Genomic DNA, 13,801 nt, shown 5'->3' on the forward strand with positions numbered 1-13,801 from the left:
CTTTATCTTTAATCAGGGCAACCCTTCAGCTTTAAGAGGTGGAGGTGGGGGAGGGGTGAATCATTTGCTGAAGTCACCTCTCATGGCTGTCGCATCAGCAGTTCAGCTTTAATGATGCAGTCGTTGGGGTGGGTGAAGCCATTAGCTGTAACAGCCAAGATCCAGAGAAATCTGACATCATGACTGTGAAATGGGATGACTCTGTCACAACAGCCCAGATTGTACTGTCCTGTCCACTAATCAGTAATGCTCGCATATAGGGTCCATCTCCAGCTAGTGTTTTGTTGACAGTTCAGCTTTACGGCTCCAGATGTATAGGTGGGAGTGATACCAATCCTGATAACAGCTGATCACATCCTCTCGTTGTTGGCTGCAGTATGCTGGAATACTAGATTCATCCTTCGCAAATGTATCGGGAGGAGACGGATTTTCATATTTCCATGGCGATGATGGCAGTAGGTGCATTGCATCTTATCTGAAATGTCGGTGTTTAGAAACGGCATATTTTCCAAGGATTTACCGTCTGTAAGGACAGAGAACTAGCTTAAAACTGGTGTTTCTTCTCTATGTCAGTTTTTCAATAGTATTATTTACGGATGCTAACTTTTTCGAATTCTATAAATCGAATTTGAATTGACGCAACCGTAACCCAACTGCTGAGGTTCAGAAGCTGCTTTTCAAATTCTAAATTACAAATTCTCCCTTGCAGTTTTAAGTATTATCAACTTATGCAAACCTGGAAGGTATTGAAACCAGACGATATAATATACAGTGACCGTTCTTGAGATTACTGACTTGAGTTAGTTTTCCACTGGATTATATCAGAAGTGGGTTCGAGCGGCACGTGGATTATTCTAAATTGTGGAATATACGATGGAACGAATGAGTGTCACACGATTCTCATTTCATCGAAAAGGTTCGAAGCGGGGTCGTGATAGGGAGCAGGAGAATTTCGATTACGAAAATCTGTCATACTTAAGGTATGTAGCAGTGTCTGTCCGTCCGTACGGGGGGTGCGTCCGTCTCTACATGTAATGTCTGTCCTGTTTGTTTTTGTCCAGAATTTGAAATTTCTTTAATTGGTCCTGGGTATGAATTGAAAAAAGCAGGCAGAGACTCGTCAAACCAAACAAGTCTAAACTTCACCATAATGTCAGAAATTAGAAGGCTCAATCTTTCTCTAGACTTGAGATCATGCATGCAACTTCGTTGAAACTTGGCAAGCATAGTACTTGTATGTCGGTCTACAGAACGGCAATGTTGATATCTATGCAACTGGAAATTTTCAAATTCAGAAACAAATAACAGAGTTTTGACAAATGGCATAGCCTTTTAAGAAGTTCCAAAAGTACATTTGCTTATGTGATAAACTCACAATGGGCATGGGAACTTAGACACTGATATTATGAGCGGGTCAGTATGTGACTGGCAAAAATGTCTGTAATCGCTACAATAGGTAAACTGGCATCACCTACACTCCGGACGCAGTGGATCGGCCTCGTCCTGCTGCATTAGATAGAATGAATAGGATGACGAAACGGACTGCCTCAGGAGCCTAGCATAACCTTGTAACGTGATGTATGACTGGTCGCGTGACATCAGCTGATTTGTCAGCTCGGATGTGTTTGTGGCAATCAGGCTCCTCCTGGTTAATCAATGCCCAAGTTGTCCCTTTAAAGGGACTCAACCTATTTCGAGCGAGGACCGCATGACATGTGTTGAGTCTCCTTTAAGCCAGCCATGCCGATGCATGTGTTGAGCGAATTTTTAAAAATTCTAATGTTTTGGTTCGCCAATTTTGATGCTGTGACTTATTTTTCGAAATCTGAGATTTCAGTATCCATTTATTAGAAATTTCCAAGCTTTATTTGTTGTTGATGATACAAATGGCTTCCTGTGAACACCATAGAGCACATTCTGTGAGACACAATGGGTGACAACACCTCAAGATGCTACTAATGTTCGTTCCATTTGTTCCATTGTTACTCACCTGATTGATATCAAAACAGGACATTGTCAATTTCATCCTGTGCCGAAACAGCTGTGTTGATACAAGGTACAGTGGAACCTCCCTTAGCAGACACCTCTCTAATAAGGACAACCTCTCTATTAAGGAGACTAGTTTTGGTCCCAAATTGGTTGTTTCCATTCAATTTGACCTCTCTAATCAGGACACCTCTCGATTAAGGACAGCACTTGTCAGTCCCGAGGGTGTCCTTAATAGAGAGGTTCTACTGTATTACAACAATGAACAATTGTGTAAATATGGTGCAATGATAAACTATAAAATATCAAGTACCGGTATTGATAAGAGAAATCTATACCTGATGATAGCAGCAGTTTATTAGAGGCTGTATTCATCTGGCCTATCACCCCAGTGAATTGCTGCGTACTGCATTCATGATCGTGAGCAACATAGGTCGCTAGTTTGCGGGTTCTTGCGACAAGAATTGGTGATTGCTGCAACCTACAATCATTATCAAACCGAGTGATGACCAGTTTTACCCGCAGACAAGAGATCGCTCTTTCCCGATGAAACAACAGTGTATTGCACGGTCCCTGCAACAAAAATCTCTCATTCGCGCAGGCCTTTACCTCAACCGTGATATCACAGATTCATATCTTGTTGATCAATCACTAAGATTTGTTCGATTTTCCCCGCATTACCATCATATTTTAATTTCCCGCTATCAGCAGCTGTGTGGACGATCCAGGCATGCGATTATTGAACAAATAAAACGGCATAATTGAGTCGTAGACGTTATCATCGTATTCACCGTCAAGGCTAGCATTCTCGGACAGGTGAAGGTCGGCCTGACTCCCAACGCCCGATAGGTGCTCCTATCTCTTATTTCTTTGCAGTGGGAAGCAATTCACCTGTAACTCACTACTAGTTAAAGGGTACGACGTTCATAATTACCGGTGGTCAGGAAAATAGAAATGCAGTTATACACAATGCCGTAGCACAGTTATCAGAATCTTGGTAATCATAGTGTTGGTATATCGGTCCACACAACAGCTGTATAGTACCCCTAGGTATATGGCACGGCTTAACCCGCCGGCCATGAGGGAATTCCTTTATGGCCCAGTGGTTGGCGCGTTGGCCCCAGAGTGGAAGTTAAGCAACGTTGAGCGCGGTCAACCTTTGGATCGGTGACCGGCGCACACAATACAACAGAACTGTCGAAATTTATATTTGGGACGTATGGGTACTTTTTGCACTTTTTCAATTCAATTACAAATTTCAAATATTTGTGAACAGCATTGGCCTTTAAGATGCTTAGAGTTCTAATCGATCTTGGCGTGAGTGTTTCTGATCTTGTTGTCGGCGATGGGAAATACCAGATTCTTTAGCAATTGGATATAATTATCTAGCGTTGAGCTGGCCGTGGTTTTAGGTATGAACAGGTATTAAAGAGGCTAGCTGTTTGTATTTAATTGTGGCTCAGGTAAATAGAAATGCAGTTATACACAATGCCGTGCTGCATGCTACTGTACTGAAGCTTGGTACATGCAGTGGGTGTACATCTGTCCACACAGTGGCAATGTTGGAATCCATATTCAGTATTTACGCAATTTGAAATTTTCAAATTCAGTTACAAATTTCAAATTTCTAATGAACGGTGTAGACCTTTAATGGCTGACCTTGACCTCTAGGGCTGTGTCAGGTGATGATAGCTTCAATCTGCCCGAGTTATGGGAATGTGAGACGGGAAATACATTTCGTCAGAATCGGATGAGAAGGTTTTGGCTTAAACTTAACAAAGATAACAACGTCACTGTGCCCCCCCCCCCCACACCATCACCACTGAACCCCACTCCCAACAAAATGCTTTCATAAGCTCTTTGTGGGCTGCAAATTAGCTGAGGGAAGTAACGAGAACCATGACATCAAATTTGAGTGGCCTAATGGTCTTTCTATTTACTAATTATTGACTAAATGCATTGCTGACTTCACTAACATACTTACGAACCCATTTGCAATATATTTGCCGAATTATTCACGGGTTATTGTTTACATGTCGATGCAGTTTGTTTACTGTTTACCATGAAGCTAATGGAGCCACTTCTCCTTCATTTTAGTACAGGATTGGTCGAGAAATAAATGCTACATTTCATCCAGAAATACTATCCTATGTTCTCCCCAGGATCGAACCAAGAACTCAGGCCCTATTGCGTGGTAGCCAGCAGTGAAGTGGCTCTCAACATGTGAATCAGTCACCACTCCTGGGCCAGCAGTGAAGTGGCTCTCAACATGTGAATCAGTCACCACTCCTGGGACAGCAGTGAAGTGGCTCTCAACATGTGGATCAGTCACCACTCCTGGGCCAGCAGTGAAGTGGCTCTCAACATGTGGATCAGTCACCACTCCTGGGCCAGCAGTGAAGTGACTCTCAACATGTGAATCAGTCACCACTCCTGGGCCAGCAGTGAAGTGGCTCTCAACATGTGAATCAGTCACCACTCCTGGGCCAGCAGTGAAGTGGCTCTCAACATGTGGATCAGTCACCACTCCTGGGCCAGCAGTGAAGTGGCTCTCAACATGTGGATCAGTCACCACTCCTGGGCCAGCAGTGAAGTGGCTCTCAACATGTGAATCAGTCACCACTCCTGGGCCAGCAGTGAAGTGGCTCTCAACATGTGAATCAGTCACCACTCCTGGGCCAGCAGTGAAGTGACTCTCAACATGTGGATCAGTCACCACTCCTGGGCCATAAATTCCAGGCTATCTTGTTCAAATACAGCAAGGACCATAAAGCCCCATATAGCTGATGTCTAGTGCTATAGGCGATCTGATCAAGTAGTGTGGTCACATCCTTAAAGCCACAGTTCTTTACACACGTCCTACTTGTAATACTTTTACTGTATTATTCTTGAGAGAGAACCACTTCTTGGTCGTAAATCCCACATAATCAGAATAAGATACAGCGCTGGTCATATAAAAGCTCGCCATATTGATTAAGACGTAAAAGGGCGACGGTTTGGATAACATATAGCGTGGAGGTATTGTGCAACCGGCTGAGGACACGCGATTACCATGTTACGCGATATAAGAATGAGCATTACCCGCCATTATCCGATAATCTGTTTGCGTCTGCTGCCATCAACGGCGGAATAACCCAGACAATAACGTTATGCGGCTCAAGTTGCGACCAAATTGTTACGAACGTGTTCATTTGGGCATCGTTAGTATTGATTTCAGCGAAGGGGAGCACTGTTTTATTCCCGGGATATTGAACTGCAGTGGTTTCCTGAATCACAGGCTTCGTGGTCTGTTTTCATCGCCGAGCCAAGTACTTTCATCAAATCAGGTAACGCTGGCGTTCGCTAGCGTTACCTGCCGTTGTGGAAACAAAGCTTTATGCAAAGAGCCCTTTCTGATGGTACCATTTGTAAACCTATTGACATGACCATTCATTGGAAAGTTCTCGATTAGCACTTTCTGATGGTACCATTTGTAAACCTATTGACATGACCATTCATTGGAAAGCTCTTGATGAGCATTCTCTGATGGTTCCATTTGTAAACCTATTGACATGACTATTCATTGGAAAGCTCTTGATGAGCATTCTCTGATGGTACCATTTGAAAACCTATTGACATAACTATTCATTGGAAAGCTCTTGATGAGCATTCTCTGATGGTACCATTTGTAAACCTATTGACATGACTATTCATTGGAAAGCTCTTGATGAGCATTCTCTGATGGTACCATTTGTAAACCTATTGACATGACCACTCATTGGAAAGCTCTCGATGAGCACTTTCTGATGGTACCATGTGCTAACCTAAATACTATTTATAGAAAGGCAACATCACTATCTAATGTTCCCTTACTAAAACACAGCCGCTATTCGACAAAGAATGGTCAGCACTCTGCTTGAATCCATCTTCACCGGAAACATGACATGTCAACATAAACCATCATCGCAAGCAGATACAGTGCAGCATTACGCAAAATCAATAATGGTCGCTCACAATCATATGAGATGCTAGCAGACGTGGCTACTGTTAGCAACAAACTTGTTGGGGTAAAGTAGCTACGACACAGATAGCATCTGAGAAAGGTGTTTATCATCAAAGGCTGCATTGATAGCTCGATAAGGGGGTCATCACGTTTAGTTCAGTCCGATGTGTCCGGGGTTGTTGGTGAACCAGTTCTGTTCAGTGGCAAGTGTAAGTCTCCTCTTCCTGGCTGAAGATGGCGCCACTAGGCTTTAATAAGGAGTTTCAAGGCGCTCACTCCAGAAGACGCTCACTTGAACTCGACCAGTAGGGAACCAACCAGTGACTCGGGGGAGTCCAATCAAAATATCGCAAAGTAAAAATAACAAATTAATTAATTAGGGCAAAGATCAATCTCGCGTTACCTGAAGCAGAATGGAGCATTGTGGGTAACGGCACAGCATATCGCCATTATTATATTCACCCAATTACATTTATTGGATGAATAATCAAATCGGCGACCACACCCATATCAAAGAGATTCACACGACCGAACAGATAACACCGTGACAAAACTACTGTGAATAAGCAAATCTTTGCGCCATTTTGTTTTTTGAGATTTGCAGTTTTCTGAAAAAGAAAAGGAAAATGCTCTGGAACCTCCCTTAGCGGACACCTCTCTATTAAGGACAACCTCTTTATTGAGGACACAAGGTTTGGTTCCAAAGTGGTTATTTCCAAGTTGACCTCTCTAATCAGGACACCTCTCTATTAAGGACAACACTTGTCAGTTCAGAGGGTGTCCTTAATAGAGAGGTTCTAATGTGTTGACAAGTCTCCTAGTGATAGTGACCGTGATCCAAGCAATGGATCTTACAGAGATGTATATAGAGTAATTTTCCCTTAAGCATGATATTGATAATGTTTACAAAAATGTTAAATCAATCGGTTATTAATGTTCTAACATTTATGTGATGATTCATTGTATTAAAGTGGTATCATCTTATCGCATGACATTTGAAATATATCAGGCTAACCAGGGTTTCATCAAAAACAGTAGAAGCTCTCTATTATGGACACCCTCGGGACTGGCAAGCAATGTCCTTTAAATAGAGGTGTCCTGGTTAGAGAGGTCAAATTGAATGTCAATAAAAAACAAATTGGGACCAAAACTTGTGTCCTTGATAGAGAGGGTGTTGTAGGGATGGTGTCCTTTATAGAGAGGTGTCCGTGAAAAGAGGTTCCTATTTCATATGTTTGTTTCGACCTTGTAATGATTAATCAACCAATCTTATATCACCCTCAATGTTTACATCTAAAAAACTCGACACATCAAGGATGGGAAATGTAACATCTTACCAGGGGATTATGGGAGACAGTTACCATGGCGATGGGCGAGTGTCTGCGGAAACGAAATCATGATTCAGCCGATGTTTTAATGCACTTTGTTGATTTCGTGGATTCGTAATCGAATTTTGTCGAAATTTCAATATTGGGAGTGCGTTTTGAGGGTTTTAATGTAATTAAAGCTGTCTTCCCCACTCTGTTTCTTTCCTTTGATACGACGGGCGTCAGTCATTGATGTTGATGCATTTCTTGACTGTAAGCCGCCAAATTTTCCACAGTGGCGGATTTAGAAATTTGCGAAATTACCGACAATACTCTGCACCCCGGGGGATTGAAACACCATTTCCTCCCAATAGGCACGCGGGATGCTCCATCCTCCATCCTAGGTACAATTTGCTGGATATATCACAGAGCCGGAACACAGCACGTGACGTTTCTCACAATGTTATGGAGGTTTGTGTTTGATGTCCTCGAGTAATTGCCAAAGATATCTTCGAGTCTGTATTTTGTTCTGATAGAAGTTTGTATAAAATCATGAAAAACTTTTCTTAATGTTTCGATTTACCTAAGCCTATTGACCATTCATTAGAAAGCTCATTTTATGGTACCATCTTATGGTACCATCAATAAACCTATCAACATGACCATTCATTGGAAAGCTCCTGATGAGCACTTTCTCATGATACCATTTATATCAGGATTGATTCATCTAGAGATGACCAGTTTCGTCTATTTCTTCATATATCCCCACCCAAGTACAGAAAGTGTTAAAATGCACCATCCATCTTAGTCATGTATGTATATGGTTTGCGATAATGGCCAACAATTGATGGATCAGCAACTCTTCTGTTTACAATCGTCCGCTCGCTGAGTCGATTGTCTCGATGGTGGTTATCGGTCATTCCTGACAGCTTCCGCATAAAAAGTGATTAATCGGGTAGAGGCTATGTGCGGGCGGTTTGAGAATCGTCACCTTCGTAACACAGATCAGATAACTGGTGTGTCTTATTTCATCTGACACTTTTTAAGGGGTATACTGTTTGTAATTACAGGTGGTCGAGGATAATAGAAATGCAGTTATACACAATGCCCTAGTGAAGTTATTATGCATACAAATTTGTTATGTATAGTATCAGTATATCTGTCTTCATTATGGCAATGCTGAAATTTGTATTAAGTGCATATTTTCGCAATTTGAAATTTTCAAATTCAATTACAAATTTCAAATTTTTAACAAACGGCGTTGGCCTTTAATGGGAGTAGAAATGACGGTTGAAGCTGTGAGCATCCTCTCAACTTACTCACGACATGCCCTTTTACGTCTGCAAAGTCCACTTCATCACCAAGAACAAAAAAAACCCCACTTACTTCAGAAAATTTTTTAAAAACTGTGCCGACAAACCATTATTACACGGCGTACGGAGAATTACTTTGATACGCCGCTGTACTAATTGACGCCGGGAACTCAAGAACCAATCAAAAACCTCGTCAACATTCTCTGCGCCAGTAATGACGTATAATTCTATTACTACCAGCTCATTTGTTGTAACAAAAAATTCATGTTTTTGAACGCTCAGTTTGCTGCAATGAAGAATGGGTCATTTCTGGTGTTGTTGAGCGGGGGATTATTGGGCGGTGGTCATTTAATCGGTTCACTTTTTGAATCGACTTATTAACCATTTACGGACTTTAGCGAAGTTTTAGTAATCGCGACTAAACTTAGCGTAACTCTTTGATTCAACTAAAACTTAGCGAATATTTGATGATAAAAAAGTTGCCGGTGAGCATGAATAGTGTTGGTTTACTGTAGGACAGAACAGACCAGTAGCGACCTCTTCCACGACTTTGTGTCATCTAATCTTGCCCACCGACTCCGGCCTGCAGTCTTCATATTTGTTTATAACATTCCATATTGTAAATTTCGCCACTGCGGAGATATTTATGCGCGACTGTTGACTTGCCGTGACTGATGATGGCCCAGACTCCACCGTTATCAGAGATATCATCTACGATAAACAACCCCAACGGCATGAATGAATAATACGAAGATGAATCAACTCGTCTCGTGATGTCGGTGATAAAGTACATTATTTGAATACGATTTAAATATCATTTCCAGAAACGACTAACAAAGATTGATATCAAGTTCAGCAACTAGATTATTTTACTGTAAATCCTTTTCGGAAATATTATCAGGCGTTTTATGTTACAGTTAAAATGTGACAGGAAGTTATCTCAACAAAATTTTGTGTACAACTTCCTGACATTAACACAAATATATCCTGCAGATTTCAACTCAAAATCCCAAGTCATTCATGATATTTTGATGTATTTCCAAACCTGATGACCCTAAAGTATGGATATTCCATCCAGCTGGCAAACCTGAAGACCCCAGAGTCACTATGGATATTCCAGCTGGCAGAGGGAAAATTACAAGTAATTTCAAATTGATTGAATCTCAACAAAATTTTGTGTGCAACTTCCTGACAGTTACACAAATATATCCTGCAAATTTCAGCTCAAAATCATAAGTCGTTCATGATATTTTGATGTATTTCCAAACCTGAAGACCCCGGAGTCCCTATGGATATTCCAGCTGGCAGAGGGAAAATTACAAATAATTTCAAACTGATTGAATCTCAACAAAATTATGTGTGCAACTTCCTGACATTAACACAAGTATATCCTGCAAATTTCAGCTCAAAATCATAAGTCGTTCATGATATTTTGATGTATTTGCAAACCTGAAGACCCCAGAGTCACTATGGATATTCCAGCTGGCAGAGGGAAAATTACAAGTAATTTCAAATTGATTGAATCTCAACGGCTTTAGGGTCATTTTTTAAGTACTTCAAAATATTATGAACAACTTAGAATTTTGAGCTGGAATTTGCAAGATATATTTGTGTTACTGTCAGAAAGTTGTACACAAAATTTTGTTGAGATTCAATCAATTTGAAATTACTTGTAATTTTCCCTCTGCCAGCTGGAATATCCATAGTGACTCTGGGGCCTTCAGGTTTGGAAATACATCAAAATATCATGAACGACTTGGGATTTTGAGTTGAAATTTGCAGGATATATTTGTGTTACTGTTAGGAAGTTGCACACAAAATTTTGCTGAGATTCAATCAATCAGAAATTATTTGTAATTTTCCCTCTGCCAGCTGGAATATCCACAGTGACTCCGGGGTCTTCAGGTTTGCAAATACATCAAAATATCATGAACGACTTATGATTTTGAGCTGAAATTTTCAGGATATACTTGTGTAACAGCCAGGAAGTTGTACACAAAATTTTGTTGAGATTCAGTCAATTTGAAATTACTTGTAATTTTCCCTCTGCCAGCTGGAATATCCATAGTGACTCTGGGGTCTTCAGGTTTGGAAATACATCAAAATATCATGAACGACTTATGATTTTGAGCTGAAATTTGCAGGATATATTTGTGTTACTGTCAGGAAGTTGCACACAAAATTTTGCTGAGATTCAATCAATTTGAAATTACTTGTAATTTTCCCTCTGCCAGCTGGAATATCCATAGTGACTCTGGGGTCTTCAGGTTTGCAAATACATCAAAATATCATGAACGACTTATGATTTTGAGCTGAAATTTGCAGGATATACTTGTGTTACTGTCAGGAAGTTGCACTAAAATTTAAGCATGCACAAATTGATTGGCCTAGCCAGCTTGATTAGATTCAGTAGAAAATCCATATTGGCTTAATTGTCTTGTTGCATTGCAATGCATGATGGGTGATTCTGCTCCATCTATCTCGTACCCGTCGGCCGAGTTGCGTGTTTACTAATGGCTTCCAGATCTCATACGGACAGAACGTCCTGAGTGGCGAGTATGTCTAGATAGCAGTGTTGGCGACATGTTGCAGTGCATTATGGGTGATTCCGCACATCCCTGATCAGATCTGACAACTTGTCTGCTGTGTTGCATGTTTTCAAATGGGTTTGTTGTCGGCCATGAGTGGATTACGCTCTGATGGAAAAATACTCCTAAATGGAATGGTTTTTGTTCGCTTAAGTTTGTCACAGCAGGTTTGCCATCGTGGATGTTGGCAGAATTCCGAGGGGAACTATTATCAACGGTTTTTGTCCTGCAATAAATTCTCCAAGATGTTTCGCATCAGCAAATGTTTTGTAAATGGCCATTCGATGCTCGTAAATTATTTGCCAAACCGATTTACAACATCTTGCACTGATTGGCCAATGGTTCTGATGCTTTTTGAGAAATTTGGAGAACATCGAGAGTGCTCATCGAGAGCTTTCCAATAAGTGGTCATGTCAATAGGTTTACAATTGGTACCATCTGAAAGTGCTCATCGAGCTTATCTTCTACGCCTTATGAGGAGTTGTCAAACAAGTCTTTCAGATTGAAATCTGAAAAGACGACCAACTTGACCTGCCAGCTCCTGTCTATAATCTCCCTTTAAATATTACCAGACCACTTTACCTGTCAAAAACATTCCCCAATAAACCACCACATCCAACCCAAGCCATTATCCTGATTATCAAATGTCTCCCCTGAGCTCGCATCTCAACGTTTTATGGCCTGGCCTGGGGAATATGACACTTCTCCACAGTGAATTCCCCATTAACAACAGGCCAGACGGTGTCTAAAACAGTGTGCTAGTCTGCCTAGGTTCAGGTTCACACAGACTCCACTTGCTGGCATCACAGAGTCTACCATGGGCCAGAATAGGATCTGTAATGGAATTCCCATCATAGAATCTACCATGGCCCATCATAGATTCTACCATGGCCCATCATAGATTCTAGCATGGCCCATCATAGATTCTAGCATGGCCCATCATAGATTCTACTATGGCCCATCATAGATTCTACCATGGCCCATCATAGATTCTACCATGGCCCATCATAGCTTCTACCATGGCCCATCATAGATTCTACCATGGCCCATCATAGATTCTACCATGGCCCATCATAGATTCTACCATGGCCCATCATAGATTCTACCATGGCCCATCATAGATTCTACCATGGCCCATCATAGATTCTACCATGGCCCATCATAGATTCTACCATGGCCCATCATAGATTCTACCATGGCCCATCATAGATTCTACCATGGCCCACCATAGATTCTACCATGGGCCATCATAGATTCTACCATGGGCCATCATAGATTCTACCATGGGCCATCATAGATTCTACCATGGCCCATCATAGATTCTACCATGGTTCATCATAGATTCTACCATGGCCCATCATAGATTCTACCATGGTTCATCATAGATTCTACCATGGCCCATCATAGATTCTACCATGGGCCATCATAGATTCTACCATGGCCCATCATAGATTCTACCATGGCCCATCATAGATCCTACCATGGCCCATCATAGATTCTAGCATGGCCCATCATAGATTCTAGCATGGCCCATCATAGATTCTACCATGGCCCATCATAGATTCTACCATGGCCCATCATAGATTCTACCATGGGCCATCATAGATTCTACCATGGGCCATCATAGATTCTACCATGGGCCATCATAGATTCTACCATGGGCCATCATAGATTCTACCATGGTTCATCATAGATTCTACCATGGTTCATCATAGATTCTACCATGGCCCATCATAGATTCTACCATGGGCCATCATAGATTCTACCATGGCCCATCATAGATTCTACCATGGCCCATCATAGAATCTACCACGGCCCATCATAGAATCTACCATGGCCCATCATAGATTCTACCATGGGCCATCATAGATTCTACCATGGGCCATCATAGATTCTACCATGGCCCATCATAGATTCTACCACGGCCCATCATAGAATCTACCATGGCCCATCATAGATTCTACCACGGCCCATCATAGAATCTACCATGGCCTATCATAGATTCTACCATGGCCCATCATAGCTTCTACCATGGCCTATCATAGCTTCTACCATGGCCCATCATAGCTTCTACCATGGCCCATCATAGCTTCTACCATGGCCCATCATAGATTCTACCATGGCCCATCATAGATTCTACCATGGCCCATCATAGATTCTACCATGGCCCATCATAGATTCTACCATGGCCCATCATAGATTCTACCATGGCCCATCATAGATTCTACCATGGCCCATCATAGATTCTACCATGGCCTATCATAGCTTCTACCATGGCCCATCATAGCTTCTACCATGGCCTATCATAGATTCTACCATGGCCCATCATAGATTCTACCATGGCCCATCATAGATTCTACCATGGGCCATCATAGAAACTATGATGGAAACTTGTCTGTGTGTACAAATTGGAAAGCTCTCTGAATGCTTTGTCACCACCAATCAGTATAAGCCTATCGCCCTCCTCTACACCAAGCCTCCACTAATGCGATTATCCATCCAACCTTCACCACTTTGTAACGTGACCACATAGACCTCGATCCTTTCATCTCTCTCGTTGATTGCGCCGCCATATTGGTTTTAATCTAGCGCACAAAAGGCCTGTCAGACGAAAGTAGCGGCTCG

At 41.7% G+C, this 13,801-nt stretch overlaps 2 protein-coding genes and 1 long non-coding RNA gene across 5 annotated transcripts in view; 2 read left to right on the plus strand and 1 right to left on the minus strand.

The window, feature by feature from the left end:
• LOC135499085 (uncharacterized) overlaps nt 1-13,801 on the plus strand; it is a 120,746-nt gene that overhangs the window by 85,927 nt on the left and 21,018 nt on the right. The gene's annotated exons all lie outside the window — the stretch shown is intronic.
• LOC135499093 (uncharacterized) overlaps nt 1-13,801 on the minus strand; it is a 109,852-nt gene that overhangs the window by 65,853 nt on the left and 30,198 nt on the right. The window lies entirely within an intron of this gene.
• LOC135498583 (NAD(P)H-hydrate epimerase-like) overlaps nt 1-13,801 on the plus strand; it is a 35,644-nt gene that overhangs the window by 3,513 nt on the left and 18,330 nt on the right. Inside the window, exons 1-2 of one of the 3 annotated variants that reach the window (XM_064788898.1) lie at nt 215-455; nt 710-980. The exons of 1 other annotated variant lie outside the window; for it this stretch is intronic. In XM_064788898.1, coding sequence (XP_064644968.1) covers nt 874-980 — 107 coding nt within the window. In that variant the 5' untranslated portion in view covers nt 215-455; nt 710-873. Of the gene's footprint in view, nt 1-214; nt 981-13,801 lie in introns of those variants that run through there. One more of the 3 variants, XM_064788897.1, reaches the window with a different exon arrangement.

Source organism: Lineus longissimus, chromosome 14 (assembly GCF_910592395.1).
Source record: "Lineus longissimus chromosome 14, tnLinLong1.2, whole genome shotgun sequence".
In the NCBI taxonomy this organism is placed as follows: Eukaryota; Metazoa; Nemertea; class Pilidiophora; order Heteronemertea; family Lineidae; genus Lineus; species Lineus longissimus.